The 18104-nt window shown below is 49.6% G+C and overlaps 1 protein-coding gene across 1 annotated transcript in view; it reads left to right on the plus strand.

Annotated features, from left to right (window-relative positions):
- Positions 1-18104, plus strand: part of huwe1 (HECT, UBA and WWE domain containing E3 ubiquitin protein ligase 1) — a 194705-nt gene that overhangs the window by 103342 nt on the left and 73259 nt on the right. The window contains exons 32-41 of the mRNA XM_067976234.1: positions 663-896; positions 4171-4299; positions 6928-7023; positions 7983-8252; positions 9004-9156; positions 10083-10210; positions 11726-11807; positions 13057-13233; positions 14768-14936; positions 16439-16791. Coding sequence (XP_067832335.1) covers positions 663-896; positions 4171-4299; positions 6928-7023; positions 7983-8252; positions 9004-9156; positions 10083-10210; positions 11726-11807; positions 13057-13233; positions 14768-14936; positions 16439-16791 — 1791 coding nt within the window. The remainder of the gene's footprint in view (positions 1-662; positions 897-4170; positions 4300-6927; positions 7024-7982; positions 8253-9003; positions 9157-10082; positions 10211-11725; positions 11808-13056; positions 13234-14767; positions 14937-16438; positions 16792-18104) is intronic.

Consider the following 18104-nt stretch of genomic DNA (forward strand, 5'->3'; position numbering starts at 1 on the left):
CTTTTGAAGGCCGTGATTGAATCTGCCTCCACCACCCCCTCTGGCAGTGCATTCCAGATCCTAACCACTCGCTATGTTTTTAAAAAAAGTTTTTCCTCATTTTGCCAGTCACCTTAAATCTATGTCCTCTGGTTCTTGACCCTTCCGCCAATGGGAACAGTTTCTCTCTATCTACTCTGTCTACACCCTTCGTGATTTTGAATACCTCGATCAAATCTCCTCGCAACTTTCTCTGATCCAAGGAGAACAACCCCAGCTTCTCCAGTCTATCCACGTAACTAAAGTCCCTCATCCCTGGAATCATTCTAGTAAATCTCTTCTGCACCCTCTCTAAGGCCTTCACATCTTTCCTAAAGTGTGGTGCCCAGAACTGGACACAATACTCCAGTTGTGGCCGAGCCAGTGATTTATAAAGGTTCATCATAACTTCCTTGCTTTTGTACTCTATGCCTCTATTTATACAGTCCAGGATCCCGTATGCTTTTTTAACCACTTTCTCAACCTCCCTCAGATAATTAGTTATTGATCCACGTAAATGATGCATAACACCTTGTGTTCTCTTTTTTTCTCTTTCTTCACTCTTCGTTTCTCTCTCATGCTTGTTTTTCTCTTTCTCCTGTTTTCTTGTTCTCTTTAATGCTTTTGTGTAAAATGTTTGACAGGCAGCCTTTAACTGCATCAAGAACCTGTGGAATCGCAAACCCCTGAAGGTATACGGCGGGCGCATGGCCGAGTCAATGCTGGCGATCCTGTGCCACATCCTGAGGGGCGAGCCAGTGATCCGGGAGCGACTGTCCAAGGAGAAAGAGGGCAGCAGGACAGAGGAGGAAGGCCCCCAGGAAGAGGGAACCGCCCCAAGGCGTGAGCCCCAAGTGAATCAGCAACAGCTTCAGCAGGTGAGGACCTTTTTTTAATTCGTTCATGGGATGTGGGCGTCGCTGGCAAGGCCAGCATTTATTGCCCATCCCTAATTGCCCTTGAGAAGGTGGTGGTGAGCCGCCGCCTTGAACCGCTGCAGTCCGTGTGGTGAAGGTTCTCCCACAGTGCTGTTAGGAAGGGAGTTCCAGCATTTTGACCCAGCGACGATGAAGGAACGGCGATATATTTCCAAGTCGGGATGGTGTGTGACTTGGAGGGGAACGTGCAGGTGGTGGTGTTCCCATGTGCCTGCTGCTCATGTCCTTCTGGTTGGTAGAGGTCGCGGGTTTGGGAGGTGCTGTCGAAGAAGCCTTGGCGAGTTTCTGCAGTGCATCCTGTGGATGGTACACACTGCAGCCACTGTGCACCGGTGGTGAAGGGAGTGAATGTTTAGGGTGGTGGATGGGGTGCCAATCAAGCCTGGAAGGGAGGGGCCCTGGATGTGCTGCTAATTCTGGAACCGTTGAGTCTTGCTTGCTGTCAGGATTTAAAAATCACAACGATGAGCCATTCAGCAAGTCCCAAGATGCCATTTTCACGGCCTGTGCTGAGCTGGCTGATTTCAAATGGGGCGACGGAGAAGCAGTTTCCAGTGGCGTGTGCTTGTCTCTACCTTTTTTTATATTGTTGCGGTTATGGTCCTAGACCAGCAGCCCACAGACTGTGAATCCCGCCCATGGCAAGTTGTGAAATTGAGTTCACTAAATTCGGTAATTTGTAGGGTTGGCACCAGGGGAAAAAAAAAGCTATGAAAGCAGCCGGATTGACTGGAAAAGCCCCACCTGGTTCCCTAAAGTCCTTCAAGGAAGTGATCTTGTTAGTTGGTCTGGCCTTGCGTGTGATCCTGGCCTCACGAGCTGGTTGACTCTTAATGCCACTCTGCGGCGGACTAGCCAGTCGGGTGTCAGACGGTCGCCTCCAAGTGAGGCAGCCCACCAGTACCGCGTTAGAAGGCTTTTGTGGGTCAACTGGGTACGGACACTAAATGCTGCCCCACCAGTGCCACCCGCTGCCCGAGAGCAAATTAAAATGTACCAACAATCGGCTGGAATTTGGACTGCCATGTTAATCCGGTTTCGGGAGCTTAGCAGCTTCAGAAATACAGAGGAAATTGAAATGTTGTCGGGCAAGGGTATTAAGGGTGACAGAACCAAGGCGGATTGATGGAGTTCAGAGACAGATCAGCCATGATCTAATTGAATGGCGGAACAGGCTTGAGAGGCTGAATGGCCGCCTCCTGTTCCTAAATGACTCTAAACTGGAGTAGGGAAAAGGGGGAGCGACTGTGAGCTCAGTGATGGGCCAAAATTATCTTCGAACTCTGCAGCAAGCCAATGAATATGTTCTTATAAAAACCTGATAATCAAAATCGATTCCTTGCAAAGTTATTGGTATTGTGCTTCTGAAGTATTGCTGTGATGTAAATGTTATTTCTGTTACTTTGTTAGACGTCCTTCTTACCCTTTCTTCCCTCTTCCCACGCACTCGCCATGCAGCTGTCATCCTATGGCCAGGAGAACAGGGGTGTGTGCTACCTGAGGTAGCGTGACCTCTTGAGGGTGTGGGCTAGCACAGCTTGAGGGTGGCTCTGACAGACTTCTGTGGAGATGAATTGTGTCAGCTAATTTCTCTACTTAGTAGAAATGGGGATATTAGAATCATAGGAAGGTTACAGCACTGAAGGAGGCTATTCAGCCCATCAAGTCCATGCCAGCTCTGAGCAAGAGCAGTCCAGCTAGTCCCACTCCCCCGCCCTATCGCCCCTGGCCCTGCAATTTTTTTTTCCTTTCAAGTACTTATCCAGTTCCCTTTTGAAAGCCACGACTAAATCTGCCTCCACCACCTCCTCGCGGAGTGCATTCCAGATCCTAACCACTCGCTGCGTAAAAAAAGATTTTCCTCATCTTACCTTTGGTTCTTTTGCCAGTCACCTTAAATCTATGTCCACTGGTCCTTGACCTTTCCGCCAATGGGAACAGTTTCTCTCTATCTACACTGTCTACACCCTTCGTGATTTTGAATACCTCTATCAAATCTCCCCTCAATCTTCTCTGTTCTCCTAAGGAGAACAACCCCAGCTTCTCCAGTCTATCCACATAACTAAAGTCCCTCATCCCTGGAACCATTCTAGTAAATCTCTTCTGCACCCTTTTTAAGGCCTTCACATCTTTCCTAAAGTGCGGTGCCCAGAACTGGACACAATACTCCAGTTGTGGTCGAACCAGTGTTTTACAAAATGTTCTTCATCATTTCTTTGCTTTTGTTCTCTGTGCCTCTATTTATGAAGCCCATGACCCCTTATGCTTTTTTAACTGCTTCAACCTGCCCTGTCACCTTCAACGATTTGTACTAATATACCCTTTTAGAATTGTGCCCTCTAGTTATATTGCCTCTCCTCGTTCTTCCTACCAAAATGTATCATTTCGCATTTTTCTGCATTAAATTTCATCTGCCACGTGTCTGCCCATTCCACCAGCCTGTCTCTATCCTCTTGAAGTCTATCACTATCCTCCTCACTGTTCACTACCCTTCCAAGTTTTGTCATCTGCAAATTTGGAAATTGTGCCCTGCACACCCAAGTTCAAATCATTAATATAGATCAAGAAAAGCATCTGGAAATAGATTTTTTTTTTTGGACATGGAGACCTCAGTGCCCCACACTGGTCCTCTGCCTTCCTGTCTTTCCCCTCCCGTCCTTGGTTGGGGTGGGGGGGGGGCGCACTTTGGTTCTGCTGGGCTCCTCCATCCTGATGCGCCGCTTGTCAGCGTCACTTTCTCTAATTGAAAGCCGCAGTTCCTTGCCGGAGATTCTCTCTGGTGGTCCAAAGTGGCGGGGCGCACAGGTTGGTGGGGCGCAGTTCTACCCCCACGGTACTCTCGTCCACAGGTGGCTCCCTCCGGTCCTGTAGTTTTAGGGCTCCCCCCGGGAGTGAGAGCAGAACCAAATCCCGTCAGGCCAGCACACCACCTCCGAAGGCAGTCTGTGGATAGAAGCCCACTGGCAGATGCAGCAGCGACTACAGAGGGCCTCGGGAGAAGGGGAGGTGGGCCATAGGAGTACAGCCCCTACCCTGTGGGGAATTGGGTGTGACCCTGCCCCCAATGACCGAGCTTTGCCGATGCGTTGCACCCCATGGAGTGCGGCCGTATTAGTTTAGAGTACCTGACGTGCATCGACTCTCGAGCACCGCGTGGCATATTCCTGTACGTGTTGGGAAACACCAGACTCGATTTTGCCTTTTTGTTTTTCAGCTGATGGACATGGGTTTCACGCGTGAGCATGCCATGGAGGCCTTGCTGAACACGAGCAGCATGGAGCAGGCAACGGAGTACCTGTTAACGCACCCTCCTCCGCTCTTGGGAGGAGCTGTACGCGTGAGGGCACGTATAACCTTTTTATACAATTAATTGGTGGGGTTGGCGGTGCCAGGGATCTTTTACGGCCACGTCACGCGTTCTTTCTAAACAATAGTTCAGGCCAAGGACTGTCAGGCTGTCTGGATTTTCATTGGCATATTTCAGCTCTTTGATCTTTCCCCATTATCTGCGATGACACCTGAACTTACCCCGATATCTGGTTGTTCCGCAGGCTCCCTGATCCCCTCCAGCCCGGATCCTTGTCACGGCCTTGCTCTGCAGCCTCTCTCTGTCCTTGGTTGTAATTTGCACCCTCCGATCTTCACGCTCCACAGAAGCGGGGGGGTGGGGGTGGGGGGGAGAATGCCGGGAGAGCACAGTTACACCATAGTTGGCTGAGCTGTCTGCCAGCAGCCCACCCCCACCTGCGTTCTGGATTTCCCTTTCTAAATCTGTCCACAACTGCCCCTTCAGTCACCTGCCCAACTATCTTCCCAGCTCCTTGTTATCCGAACCCTCATTATGACATTGAAGGGAATTAAAAGCACTGTCAGGGGACCTAAGGTGGGGCGGAGGTTTGTCCCGTGTGCTGCTGGTAAATAGTCACATTGCGACATCTGAAACAAACTGTCTTGGTTTTTTGTGGTGACATTTGAGGGCAGTAATGAACACACAATCTGGTGGAGTGGGATGTTCCCTTCTGACTCTTCACGCCTCTTTTTCCCCCCCCCCCCCCCCCAGGAGGGGATTTCCTCGTCTCATGTCTGGGTCTACCATAGACTAATCAATAGAGATTGATTGCCACGACTAGTCGTCAGCTCCACTAGTGTATCGCACGACTACCAGGGTGGCAGACGGCGAACTAGATGGCCCTCGATCTTTTCTCGTCCAGTAATTCCTAGGATTTGGGGTGTTTTGTGTTGGGTGGGGGGGTTGCTGGAGGGAGGATACATGGAATTGGGACAAGCCACTTCTCCCACAAGCATGGGCTATTGATGGTTTCGTAAGTCTGTCGGCCTCGTGCTCAAAGAGAGCGTTGCCGGACCTCGAGAAGGGATGTGATTTTTTTTTTTAAAACTTTTTTTTTAAGATGTAAAGAATCTTACAACACCAGGTTTTTAAGATGGCCTCTTTCCCTTCGGACTGCCCTGAAACACGCGTTGCACTCCCAGCCAGAGCTGACTTTTGACCTTGATAGTCCATATTCGGGACAGTATAACCCGTACTTGAGCAGGGGAGGAACTAACGAGGCCAGTCCAGCTACTTTACACCTTACTCCCTGTCACAATTAACTACTCTCATTTACAAGGAAGGTGTGTCCTTCTAGCTGGGACGGGCACCTGTGGAATTCCACTACCCCCACCCCCCATAAACAGGCTGAAAGATCTGCACGGTATGCATTGGGTTTAAAATTAACTACGGCTTTGTTTTGTACCCTATCGCTGTGTCTCTACACTGTAAACTGGGTAAATTCCACGTGACATTGTGGAGAAGCTTTGCTAGTGAGGAAGGGACCAGGTATTTCAGAATCTTGGGGTGGGGCCAAGCAAGTCTCCCAGTGCAAGCTGCAGTATTGGCATTTGCAAGCAATTGTTGCTTTTGGATTTTTATCACTTGGCCAATGCGCTGAGGAACAGAATACACAATGAAGAGCCTTGGGGTGCAGTTTAATAGCCCACTGCAAGGTGCTGACCATAACTCCGTTGTTGTTGGCTTAGGCCACCACGCCACTTGTGCCTTTAATATCCCACAGCTACTCGCCATACATTCTTGGATGTGAGTCAGGAAGGAAGGTTATCCGTAAACTACTGTTTCAACTGATAGATACCCAGGAGTGAATTACAGGCTGGCATCTAATAGAGGGGTTTGGGGGGTTTTATATATAGAATATCTTAGTGGTATAAACTGGGCAACATGAACATGTTGGGCCGAAGGGCCTGTTTCCATGTTGTAAACTTCTATGATTCTAATAATAGATAACAGGAGTGATTTACAGGCTGGAATCTAATAGAGGAGTTCAGAGGTTTACATACTGAATAAGGATACCCTGGAGTGAGTTACAGGCTGGAATCTAATCGAGGGGTTCGGGGGGTTTATATATAGAATAACGGATACCCGGGAGTGAGTTACAGGCTGGAATCTAATTGAGGGGTTCGGGGGGTTTATATATAGAATAACAGATACCCGGGAGTGAGTTACAGGCTGGAATCTAATCGAGGGGTTCGGGGGGTTTATATATAGAATAACGGATACGCGGGAGTGAGTTACAGGCTGGAATCTAATCGAGGGGTTCGGGGGGGTTTATATATAGAATAACGGATACCCGGGAGTGAGTTACAGACTGGAATCTAATCGAGGGGTTCAGGGGGTTTATATCTATAATACCCGGGAGTTACTTGCACCCAAATGGGTTGTCGTGCCTTTTAGCATTCCACATGCATAACACATTCTAAATTGCAAATTCACTGTTGCCATTTTTGTTAAAACGCCAGGATTTCTTGCCATTCTCTGCTGCTGGCTCCATGCCCAGCATCTCCAACTCATTACTGTAGGTTTACAGCTTAAAGGAGAATCCTGAGCAGCCCACAAGCTGTGATTTAGGATGTGTCAGTGTTCCTTCATGGCTGATAAAGTATTATTAAATGTTTTCAGGAGCTCAGTATGTCTGAAGAGGATCAGATGATGAGAGCAATAGCCATGTCACTGGGGCAGGATATTCCAATGGACCAGAGCACAGAATCACCAGAGGTAAGGGCTTTGAAGTGCCGAGTTTGCTTCTCCACCCTGTGCATTGCGTCTCTCTCCCTGAAGAGTGTGTATGTTGAATCCACTGTGTCAGCCAGTGAGTTAGAGGCGGGGCGCGATTTACAGCAGGACTCAAACAAAGTCTATGTGCTCAGCAAACAAAGCCTGTTTAAACCGCACTACAGCAAACAGTCTACAGGATCTATTTAAACAGTTTTTAACGAAATACAGCAAACTCATTACTGAAACTGCAGCAACGTCTCCCGATAAAAGCAGAGTGATTTCTCCAGCAAAATGCGGAGTGGAGGATGGTCAAATGTTACAAATTGCTTATTTCTCCAGCAAGATGCAGTGAGTGTGTGAGTATTTCACCACTCTCCTTTCCTGTTCTGGTGTTCTCTCTGTGCACGGTTGGGCAGGAGCTACATCAGCTGCTCTGATTGACTTCAGCACTCGTTCTCGTTGAGCAACAAACAATCCCTCTCTTACCCTCCCACTTTTTATATAGTTATAAATTTTGTTTTTGGTTTTAAAAAAAAATTTGAAATCGTAGAATCATACAGCACAGAAGGAGGCCATTCGGCCCATTGTGTCCGTGCTGGCTCTTTGAAAGAGCTATCCAATTAGTCCCACTCTCTCCTTGCCCCGCCGCCCAGCTCTTTCCCCATAGCCCAGCGAATTTCTTCTTTTCAAGTATTTATCCAGTTCCCTTTTGAAGGTTACTATTGAATCTGCCTCCACCGCCCCGTTCAGGCAGCGCATTCCAGATTGTAATGTATAAATAACCCACGTGTCCTGGTGTGGTGTGACATTTATACGTGGATTTAACTGGATGTGACTCGCATTGAACTTGGCTTCCCCTGTGGAAATACTGCACCGGGGACCTATATGGCGTCTAGGGTTTGTACTCCCGTCCTGTGTTCTCTGTGCTGTGCTGACTGTGCTGCCGTGCGTTTTATCAGGAAGCAGCCCGTCGAAAGGAGGAGGAAGAGCGGAAAGCGCGCGAGAAGCAGGAGGAGGAGGAAGTGAAGAGCCTGGAGAGGTACCAGGACGTGGAGCCGCTGGAGCCCGACGAGCTAAACACGTTCACGGAGAAGATGCTGCCCGGCTGCTTCCACCTGTTGGACGAGTTACCGGACACGGTGTACCGGGTTTGCGACTTGATCATGACCGCTGTTAAACGCAACGGGGCTGACTACAGAGACCTGATACTGAAACAGGTTGTGGAGCAGGTGAGAGAGTTCAGGGTTTCCGTTAGTGGGGAATGCTTCCGCCAGTGTTTTGCACTTTGTTCATTTGGCCTAACTTCTGAAAGATAAGTGTCAGCCGCTGTCCATTTTTTAAAAACTGGTATTGGTAAATTACCCTTGGCATTGCCCACAATCAGTTGAATGCAAGATTGTTTTTTCAAAAAAGAACATATAAGATGGTGACTGAGTTGAGCAAGACAACTACAACTTGCATTTGCATAGCGCCTTTAACGTAGTAAAACGCCCCGAGGCGCTTCACGGGGAAAAACTTGAGGGAAAGGCTCTCCCCACCCAAGTGACAGACCATTTATTTATACACAGAGGTTGAAATGTGCTCCATGTAAGAGAACATGGTGGAACCTCCATCGTCTGCCCTAATGGGAGGGTCGTCTTTACCCCCCCACCCATCCACCCCCTGGAATGGAATATTGGAAGTTGCTGGATAATCCCCATGCTCTGGTCTTGTTCGTATGGCACAGCACGGGGAGTGAAAACAAACTTGGTGCAAATCATAAGAGTCGCGGGTCCTTCAGGCGCAAAGGCTTTGTCCCGGGAAAGTTCTGTCTGATGGCTGAAGTCCCGCTCTACTTGCACTCGGTGTGATGTGGCTCGTGACGATCAGCACAAAGACCAGCCGCTGCAGCGTTTCCAACAGAGTTCCCGCGGTGCCGCCGTGTGGATGCGTTTTTTTTTTTGTTCGCAGTGCGGGTCAACGTTTGCTCTTTTTAAACAGGTGTGGGAAGCTGCCAACGTTCTCATCAAAGCGGCGCTCCCTTTGACCACGAGCGACACGAAGACGGTGGCGGAATGGACGAGCCAGATGGCCACTCTCCCTCAGGCCTCCAACCTCGCGACCAGGATCCTGCTCCTCACGCTCCTGTTCGAGGTACGTGTTTTGCGTCAGAGCCGGCGAGCCAATTTGGCTAGGGGGGAGCGTGTACCGAATTTGGGTCTGAGTTATGAGTCATGACTAAAACTTGAGCATTTCAGCTCGGCAATGAGGCTGAAATGCCTCATTATAAGACCCTGAGGGGACTTGAAGGGGTAGATGCTGAGAGAATGTTTCCCCTTGTGGGAGAGACTAGAACTCGGGGCCACAGCTTAAAAATAAGGGGTCTCCCATTTAAGACGGAGATGAGGAGAAATTTTTTCGGAGGGTCGTGAGTCTGTGGAACTCCCTTCCCCAGAGAGAGGTGGAGGCAGGGTCATTGAATATTTTTAAGGCTGAGTTGGATCGATTCCTGATTAACAAGGGAGTCAAAGGTTATAGTAGGTAGACGGGAAAGTAGGGTTGAGGTCACAATCAGATCAGCCATGACCTTATCAAATGGCAGAGCAGGCTCGAGGGGCCGAATGGCCTACTCCTGCTCTTAATTGGTATGTTGGTATCTGAGAGGTGATCTTACCGTAAATCTTAATGGAGAAGGGTTAATCCGGAATATTATTTTCTAAATTGTGAGAGTAGGACCAGGGGCAACTCGGGTTCAGACTAGTAAAAGGTAAACGTAGGACCGATGTCTGGAAAGGAATGAACGCCCAGATAGTGGTGGGGAGGGGGAGAAAAACGCTGAAATAATTTTAAGAAACAATTAGATTCTGAAATGAGGGGGGACTTGTAGGGTCTTTATAAATGGATGGGCCAAATGGCCTTCCTCAATAGTAATTGCCTTGTGAAAGGGGTGATGGATCCTACTGGGACAAAATTTGCCAAAACTGGGCTGCTTGGACGGTTTTGCTGCTCCTGAACCTGGTTTGCCAGCTTGTGCCGTGACTCTGCATCTAACTACGTGCGCGCCTTGGTCCTGTTTGCAGGAACTCAAGTTGACTTGTGCCAGGATTGTGGAGACGAGTGGCATACTGGACGTCTTGATTAAGCTGCTGGAAGTGGCACAGCCTTGCCTTCAGGCTGCCAAGGAGCAGAAGGAAGTGCACACACCCAAGTAAGTGCTCAGGCAGCAGTATAACTTGTTTCTCCCCCCCCCCCCCCCCCCCCCCCCACCCCAACAAGCCAATTTTCTCACCCCTTTGATTTTTTCTGTCCGTGCTGACTTCCCGCTGAGGTACAGTTCACCCTTGCTGGGGTACGGTTTGCATGGGTGACGCCCCCCCCCCCCTCCCCCGATACCTCACCCTAGGATCAGCGACTCCTGTTCACATCTTCTGATTTTTGGGGGTTCCTCCCCCCGCCCCCCCCCCCCCCCTGCACAAGCTTTTGGATCAAAATATTGAGCGAAATCGGTCAAGAGCAAATGCCCAAGCTCGTGGTCAAAAAAAATAAAACCTAAAGTTTGTTATCTGAAAAGCTCAATTACATAGAATGTACATCACGGTAATCGGCCCAACTGATCAACCGCTCTTTATCCTCCACACGAGCCTCCTCCCACCCCAACTTCATCTCACCCTATCCTTCTTCTATTCCTTTCTTCCTCATGTGTTTATCCAGCTTCCCCTTAAATGTATCTACGTTATTCACCTCAACCACTCCCTGTGGGAGTGAGTTCCACATTCTCACCACTCTCTGGGTAAAGAAGTTTCCCCTGAATTCCCTATTGGATTTATTGGTGACTGTCTTATATTTATGGCCCTCTAGTTCTGGTCTCCCCCCACTAGTCGACCCTATCAAATCCCGTCATAATTTTAAAGACCACTATCAGGTCACCCCTCAGCCTTCTCTTTTCTAGAGAAAAGACCCCCAGCCTGTTCAGTCTTTCCTGATAGTTAGAACCTCTCAGTTCTGGCATCATCCTTGTAAATCTTTTTTGCACCTTCTCCAGTGCCTCTATATCCTTTTTATAATATGGAGACCAGAACTGAGCACAGTGCTCCGAGTGTGGTCTAACCAAGGTATATGGAGACCAGAACTGTGCCCAGTGCTCCGAGTGTGGTCTAACCAAGGTATATGGAGACCAGAACTGTGCCCAGTGCTCCGAGTTAGGTCTAACCAAGGTATATGGAGACCAGAACTGTGCCCAGTGCTCCGAGTGTGGTCTAACCAAGGTATATGGAGACCAGAACTGTGCACAGTGCTCCAAGTGTGGACTAACCGAGGTATATGGAGACCAGAGCTCTGCACAGTGCTCCAAGTGTGATTGGTCGTCAAAACAATTTTGGAAAGGAACAAGTAAAATCCTTTCATAAATGCTCAGAACTGTCTTCGTGCTTAAAGGAGTTGGTGTGCACAGTCAGCTGTGTCCTCAGCTCATCACCCCACCCCCATCCCCAGAAATTCGCTCAGCTTCCTGCGCGCGATGGGTGACCGAAGGTGCGTTTTATGCCTGATGCAGAGATTGAGGTGAAACGTTCCCAGCGCCGCAGAGAAAGTGGCTGCAGGTCCCGTACCACGAGTCCAGCATGCCACGTTAACATGTCTGACATTTATATTCTAGATCAGAGCCCTAACGTAGAATTGTTTTTTTTCTTCACTTCCCCCCCCTCCCCCCCCCCCCCCCCTTAAGGTGGATTACTCCTGTCTTGCTGCTGATCGATTTCTACGAGAAGATGTCCGTGTCTTCAAAGAGGAGAGCGCAGATGAACAAGGTAACTTGAATTTTTCGTACCTGATTCTGGGCACCACGCTTTAGGAAGGATGTCAAGGCCTTAGGGTGCACCGAGGAGATTTACCAGAATGGTACCAGAGATGAGGGACTTCAGTGATGTGGAGAGAGTGGAGAAGCTGGGGTTGGTCTCCTTAGAGCAGAGAAGGTTAAGAGCAGATTTAATAGAGGCGTTCAAAGCTATGAGGGGTTTTGATAGAGTAAATAAGGAGAAACTGTTTCATTGGCAGGAGGGTTGGTAACCAGAGGACATAGATTGAAGATAATTGGCAAAAGAACCAGAGGGGAGATGAGAATTTTATTTACACGGCGAGTTATGATCTGGAACGTGCTGCCTTAAAGGGTGCTGGAAGCAGATTCAATAGTAATTTTCAAAAGGGAATTGGATAAATAATTGAGCAGGAAAAATTTGCAGGGCTATGGGGAAAGGGCAGTTAACTATCGTGACCAAGGTTGAAAATAAGTTGCCAGGCTAACAAACTTGCTCAGTTGCCTCAGGGCCGTTAGCTGTGACTGGCCCCTGTTTACAAATATACATCTGTGATGAGGAACGGCCATTCAGCCCATCTCTGTGATGTCCTGAACACTCCCAGCAGGCAACCCCCATCCTTTAGCATCCTCCGTACGTCACGGCAGTATGGCCGGCTTGGTACGGGTCGCGCCGTGGTTATGTTGGACCAGCGATCCAGACGTCGAGAGTTCGAATTCCAACGTGAAATGAAATTGAATAAATCTGGTGGTTTATGGGCTGCCACTAGAAAAGAAAAACGACCATGAAAGCTTTCGGCTTGTCGTTAAAAACCCGACTGGTTCATGAACGCACTTCAGGAAAGGGGACCTGCCACACGTACCCAGTCTGGCTGAATGTGTTTACGGCTTAACTCCCTTGGTGGCCTAGCAAGCCGCCACCCTCTTGGGGCACTAAATGTGCGATGAACGTGATCTTGCCAGTGTCACCTAGGTCCCAACATATAATGGCCATGTGTTGTAGGAGGTTTGCTGTTGCTCCTACCATACAGGTTAGTCAGACGTTGGGCGTATTAATAGCCTGCCCGGGTTATTTTTTTTTAAATGTTCCCCGGAGACTAAGGTGACTGTGAACCTTCACACCATATGTTGGACAAGCGTAAGAAAGAAACGCCAAGGTGGGCTCGATGGGCCGAATGGTTTTAATTTTTTTTAATAAAAAACAACCGTCGCCTAAGTTTACAATCAGTTGCGTTTTTCCACAGTATCTGCAGCCAACTGGGAATAACTGGAGGTGGTTCGACGATCGGTCCGGGCGTTGGTGCAGTTACAGTGCAAGCAACAACAGCACCATCGACGCAGCGTGGAGAGCGGGAGAGACCAGTGTGCGGTTCACAGCTGGCCGGAGGAGGTACACCGTGCAGTTCAACACCATGGTGCAGGTAATGAGGCAAGCTGGCCGTCGCTGGCTGCCATTTGACTGGACTGCTGCTGTACAGAAAGGCGCACCAGACCACGGGACTTGTGTTCAAACTGGGCAACGGCAAGTTTAGTACTGGTGGTGGCAGCAGAGAGCGGTCGACACATGGAATAGTTGCTGGGTAGGGTAGTGCAGGCAAAACCTAGTCGTTTAAGAGATAGTTAGGTGCTGTAGTGTAGCGTGGACTTGCATTTATCCAGTGCCTCTAACGTGGTAAAACGTCCCAAGACGCTTCTCAGGAGCGTAAATCAAACAAAATTTGACTCCGAGCCATGTGAGATATTAGGGCAAGTGACCAAAAGCCTGGTCATAGAGGTAGGTTTTAGGGAGTGTCTTATAAAGGATGTGAGGTGAGGTTTAGGGAGGAAAGTGCAGAGTCTAGAGCCGAGGCAGCTGAAGGCACGGCCGCCAATGGTGGAGCGCTTAAAATCGGGGAGCAAGAGGCCAAAATCGGAGGAGCGCTGAGATCTCGGAGGGTTGTAGCGCTGGAGGAGGTTACAGAGTTAGGGAGACGGGGGCGAGGGCCGTGGAGGGATTTGAAAACCAGGGTGAGAATTTTAAATTTGAGGCGTTGGCGGATTGGGAGCCAGTGTAGGTCAGCGAGCACAGGGGGTTGATGGGTGAACGGGACTTGGATCGAGTTGGACTGGCAGAGTAGCCTTTCTCATCTCTGTCTATACTGAGAGTGTGAGATCTGAGGTGCGGTGGCTGGTTTTCAGTTGTGTTTTTTTTTGGAAGCTGTCGGCAGTGCTGATGTCTCGATCTCCTGTCACACGAGGCTGCACCAGTTGTCGACGTTTTTGATTTGGAAAATGTGAATATTGCACCCCATGCACCAAGGCCGCCGTCCATCTAGAGTTAAATTGGGAACTTGCGATGAGGTGCAAGGGCAATACCCAGTTCGCTGTCTCTGCTATTGAGTTACCACGTCACTTGTTAAAACAGAAGTGGGAGATAACTATCAAAGAGAAGGCTGAGGGGTGACCTAATAGAGGTCTTTACGACTATCATATCAAACCCCTTCATAATTTTTTAGAGGAGATGGTTCCAAAACTAAAGGGCCTTAAATATAAGATGGTCACTAATAAATCCAATAGGGAATTCAGGAGAAATTTCTTTGCCCAGAGAGTGGTGAGAATGTGGAACTCGCTACCACAAGGAGTGATTGAGGTGAATAACATAGATGCATTTAAGGGGAAGCTTGATAAACACATGAGGGAGAAAGGAATAGAAGGATGTGCTGATAGGGTGAGATGAAGTAGGGAGGGAGGAGGCTCGTGTGGAGCATAAACACCGGGATAGACCATTTGGGCCGAATGGCCTGTTTCTGTGCTGGAAATTCTATGTTTGCCAAACGTCACCTCCCAGGAACGTTCCCTAAATCCCGTCAAAACGCCGGCCAGGGTGCCTGTTTGTAATCGGCAGGTTCTTCTGCATCTCACACTGTACCCTTTCTATTGCTGCAGTAACCCACACTACCTCTTGGCTGTTTTCAGGTAAACGAGGAGACTGGAAACAGGCGGCCAGTGATGTTGACTTTACAGCGCCTGCCACGAAAAGAACCCAACTCCAAAACCAGCAGCTCTCAATTTGTGCAGGACTTGGAGAAGACCCTGGAGGAAGGGAAGGAGTCCGAGCCCAAACCCAAGGAAGAGAAAACCAACGGTACGAAATCCAGCTGAACTCATCCTTAATTCATATTACGGCAACCGTCAGCATTTTCATTTTCAAATAACTCACTTCAGAGAATTTGAAGATAATTAGACTTTAATTGATTTAGAAAACCAGTGGATTGGGACTAGTTGATCAACACCATGATCAGGAGCATCGATCAGGTCCACTTCCATTTCATCACCAGACACAGCGATTTTAACGGGTGTTTAATCTGCCAACTTTCTTTTCCGGTGTGATTTTTGAACGAGGCCGACAGTATTTTTTACTTTTCATATGTGAATTATGTGCTGATGAAGGTGAGGGATGTCATTTGGGGAATGGGACACTGTATTTTGGGAACAGTGTGTCAGTTTGAGCTCAGGTACCGTAGAGATGTGTTGGATGCAGAGTATATTTCCCTCTTATCCTCAAAAGGAGGATACATGTATTAAACGTTAGTGTTGAGATTTGTGCCCTCACTCTGTCTGGTCTACACCTTCCCCGCCCCCCCATCTTGCCAGTCCCTAGAAAGCGAGCAGCCTTCTACATTGACTTGCTCTTGCATCTGAGCAGCTTTCCTGGCCTCTTCAGAGGGCGTTGGCTCACCACGGAGTCATGTGTCAGGCTGACCGGGCAGAGATGTCACATTCTTGACCTGAGTGCACCAGTCGGGCTTTTACGGCTTTCATGGTCTTATTTCTGGTGCCAACCCACAAGTTAGCAGATTTTGTGACTTGCCACGATAGGATTGGAACTCTCAATCTCTAGGTTGCTCGTCCAGTGCGATAAGCACTAATCTACTGTACTCAACGTGGTGCATTGGGTTGTTTCCATTCAATGTGTTCGCTGCGACTGAGTGGTAGCACTCATGCCTCTGAGTCAGAAGGTTGTGGTTTCAAGTCCCACTCCAGAGTTTTGAGCGTAAAGGGGTGCTGCACTGTCGGAGGGTCAGCCCGGAGGGGGGGTGCTGCACTGTCGGAGGGTCAGCCCGGAGTGGGGGTGCTGCACTGTCGGAGGGTCAGCCCGGAGGTGGGGGGGTGCTGCACTGTCGGAGGGTCAGCCCGGAGTGGGGGTGCTGCACTATCGGAGGTGCCGTCTTTCGGATGAGACATTAAACCGTGGCCCCATCTGCCCCCTCAGGTGGATGTAAAAGATCCCACGGCCACTATTGGAAGAAGAGCAGGGGGGAGTTCTCCCCGGTGTCCCGGCCAATATTTATCCCTCAACCAATATCACTAAAAGCATTATCTGGTCATTATCTCATTGCTATTTGTGGGATCTTGCTGTGCACAAATTGGCTGCCACGTTTCCTACATTACAACAGTGATTACACTTTTTTTTAAAAAAGTACTTAATTGGCTGTGAACCACTTTGGGAACGTCCTGAGGTCGTGAAAGGCGCTGTAGAAATGCAAATCTGTCGTCTTATTACTCTCTGGAGAGAGGTTGTTAAATGGAGGAACTTGTGACTTTGGCTCTTGTTGCTAATTTTAATGTTTTGTTTTATTATTAAAGAGGTGGAACCCGTGCCCGAGACCCCGGCAGAGAAAGAGCCGAGGGAAGAAGTCAAGGCGAGCGACATAGTGATCCAGGGACTGACGGAGGAGCAGATGACGGTGCTGATCCGGTCGTGCGTCAGCATGATCAGCGTGCCGGTGGACCCCGACACGCTGCACGCCACGCTGCGGCTGTGCCTGCGCCTGACCCGCGAGCACAAGTGCGCCCTGATGTTTGCGGAGCTCGGCAGCACCCGCATGATCCTGAACCTGACCCAGGGCTCCGGGTTCAACGGGTTCACGCCGCTGGTCACGCTGCTCTTCCGGCACGTGATCGAGGATCCCTGCACGCTCAAGCACACCATGGAAAAGGTACGGCAGTTTCCTGACAGGATCACCCCCGCACCCAACCCCAGACTTGTCTGTCTCTGGTACACCGTGCAGCTCTGGAGTAGCACCTTCCATGGCGCTTGGGCGGGAAGGGGGTGGCATTTGAGCCGCAAGTTGGGCAAGGCAAGCTTCCGACCCCGTGTCCTTGCCATCACCTCCGTAACATCGCCCGCCTCCGCCCCATCTGTTAGCGAAACCCTCATCCATGCCTTTGTTACCTCCAGACTCGACTATTCCGTTGCTCTACTGGCCGGCCTCCCACCCACCAACCTCTTAGATGAGCTCATCCAAAACTCTGCTGCCCGTTTCCTAACTCGCACCGAGTCCCGTTCGCCCATCACTGCCCCCACTGTGCTCGCTGACCTACGTTGGCTCCCGGTCCAGCAACACCTAAGATTTAAATTTCTTATCCTTGAGTTCAAATACCCCCATGGCCCTCGCCCCCCCCCCCCCACCCCACCCCCCCAAGTCTCTGTAACCTCCTCCAGCCCTACAACTCTCAAGAGATCTCTGCGCTCCTCCAATTCCGGCCTCTTGCGCATCCCCGATTTGCATCACTCCACCATTGGCGGCCGTGCCTTCAGCTGCCTAAGCCCTAAGCTCTGGAATTCCCTCCCTAAACCCCTCTACACCTCTCTATCTCTCCTCCTTTAAGACGCTCCTTAAAACTTACCTCTAACTGCCCTCATGTCTCTCTTGGTGGCTCCGTGTCAGATTTTATTCGCTCCTGTGAAGCGCCTTGGGATGTTTTCCTACATTAAAGGCGCTGTATAAATGCAAGTTGTTGTTGAGGTTGAAGACATAGGTTTTGGGGATTTTGGACTTCGGTACTGCACGAGGGCTGAGGCTTCTGCCGTCTAAGGTTGTGAGAGGGGGAAAGGAGATGCACAGTCGCCTTGACTCGAGCACAAAGGCTGCCGGAGAGAGGGTGGAGTGAGTCAGCGATGGGATTTGTAGGATTTAAACCTAACTGATGCCCTAATTATTAGCTTAGGGTTGTGGGGGGAGAGCAGTTGAATTTTGCACTTAATCTTTTACAGCACGTGTAGATAACAGGATAAAGAGTTCAGCGCATCAAACGACGGGAGGTTTTAACCCTCTTGCTAATTTGCAGGCCCCGCCCGCCTCGACTAGCGGTAATTTTCATACCCTGGCGGTCGGTCCCAAGTCAGTAACTTGCATCACCCCTGAGTGTGGGTCGTTATCGCTCCCAGCACGCAATGTCGGTGTTACCTCTCCGCTGTTACTTCCACGGCTACTGGGACTTGTACCCCGGAGGTAATTTGAGGCAGTTA

The sequence above is a fragment of the Heptranchias perlo genome, chromosome 45 (assembly GCF_035084215.1).
Source record: "Heptranchias perlo isolate sHepPer1 chromosome 45, sHepPer1.hap1, whole genome shotgun sequence".
In the NCBI taxonomy this organism is placed as follows: Eukaryota; Metazoa; Chordata; class Chondrichthyes; order Hexanchiformes; family Hexanchidae; genus Heptranchias; species Heptranchias perlo.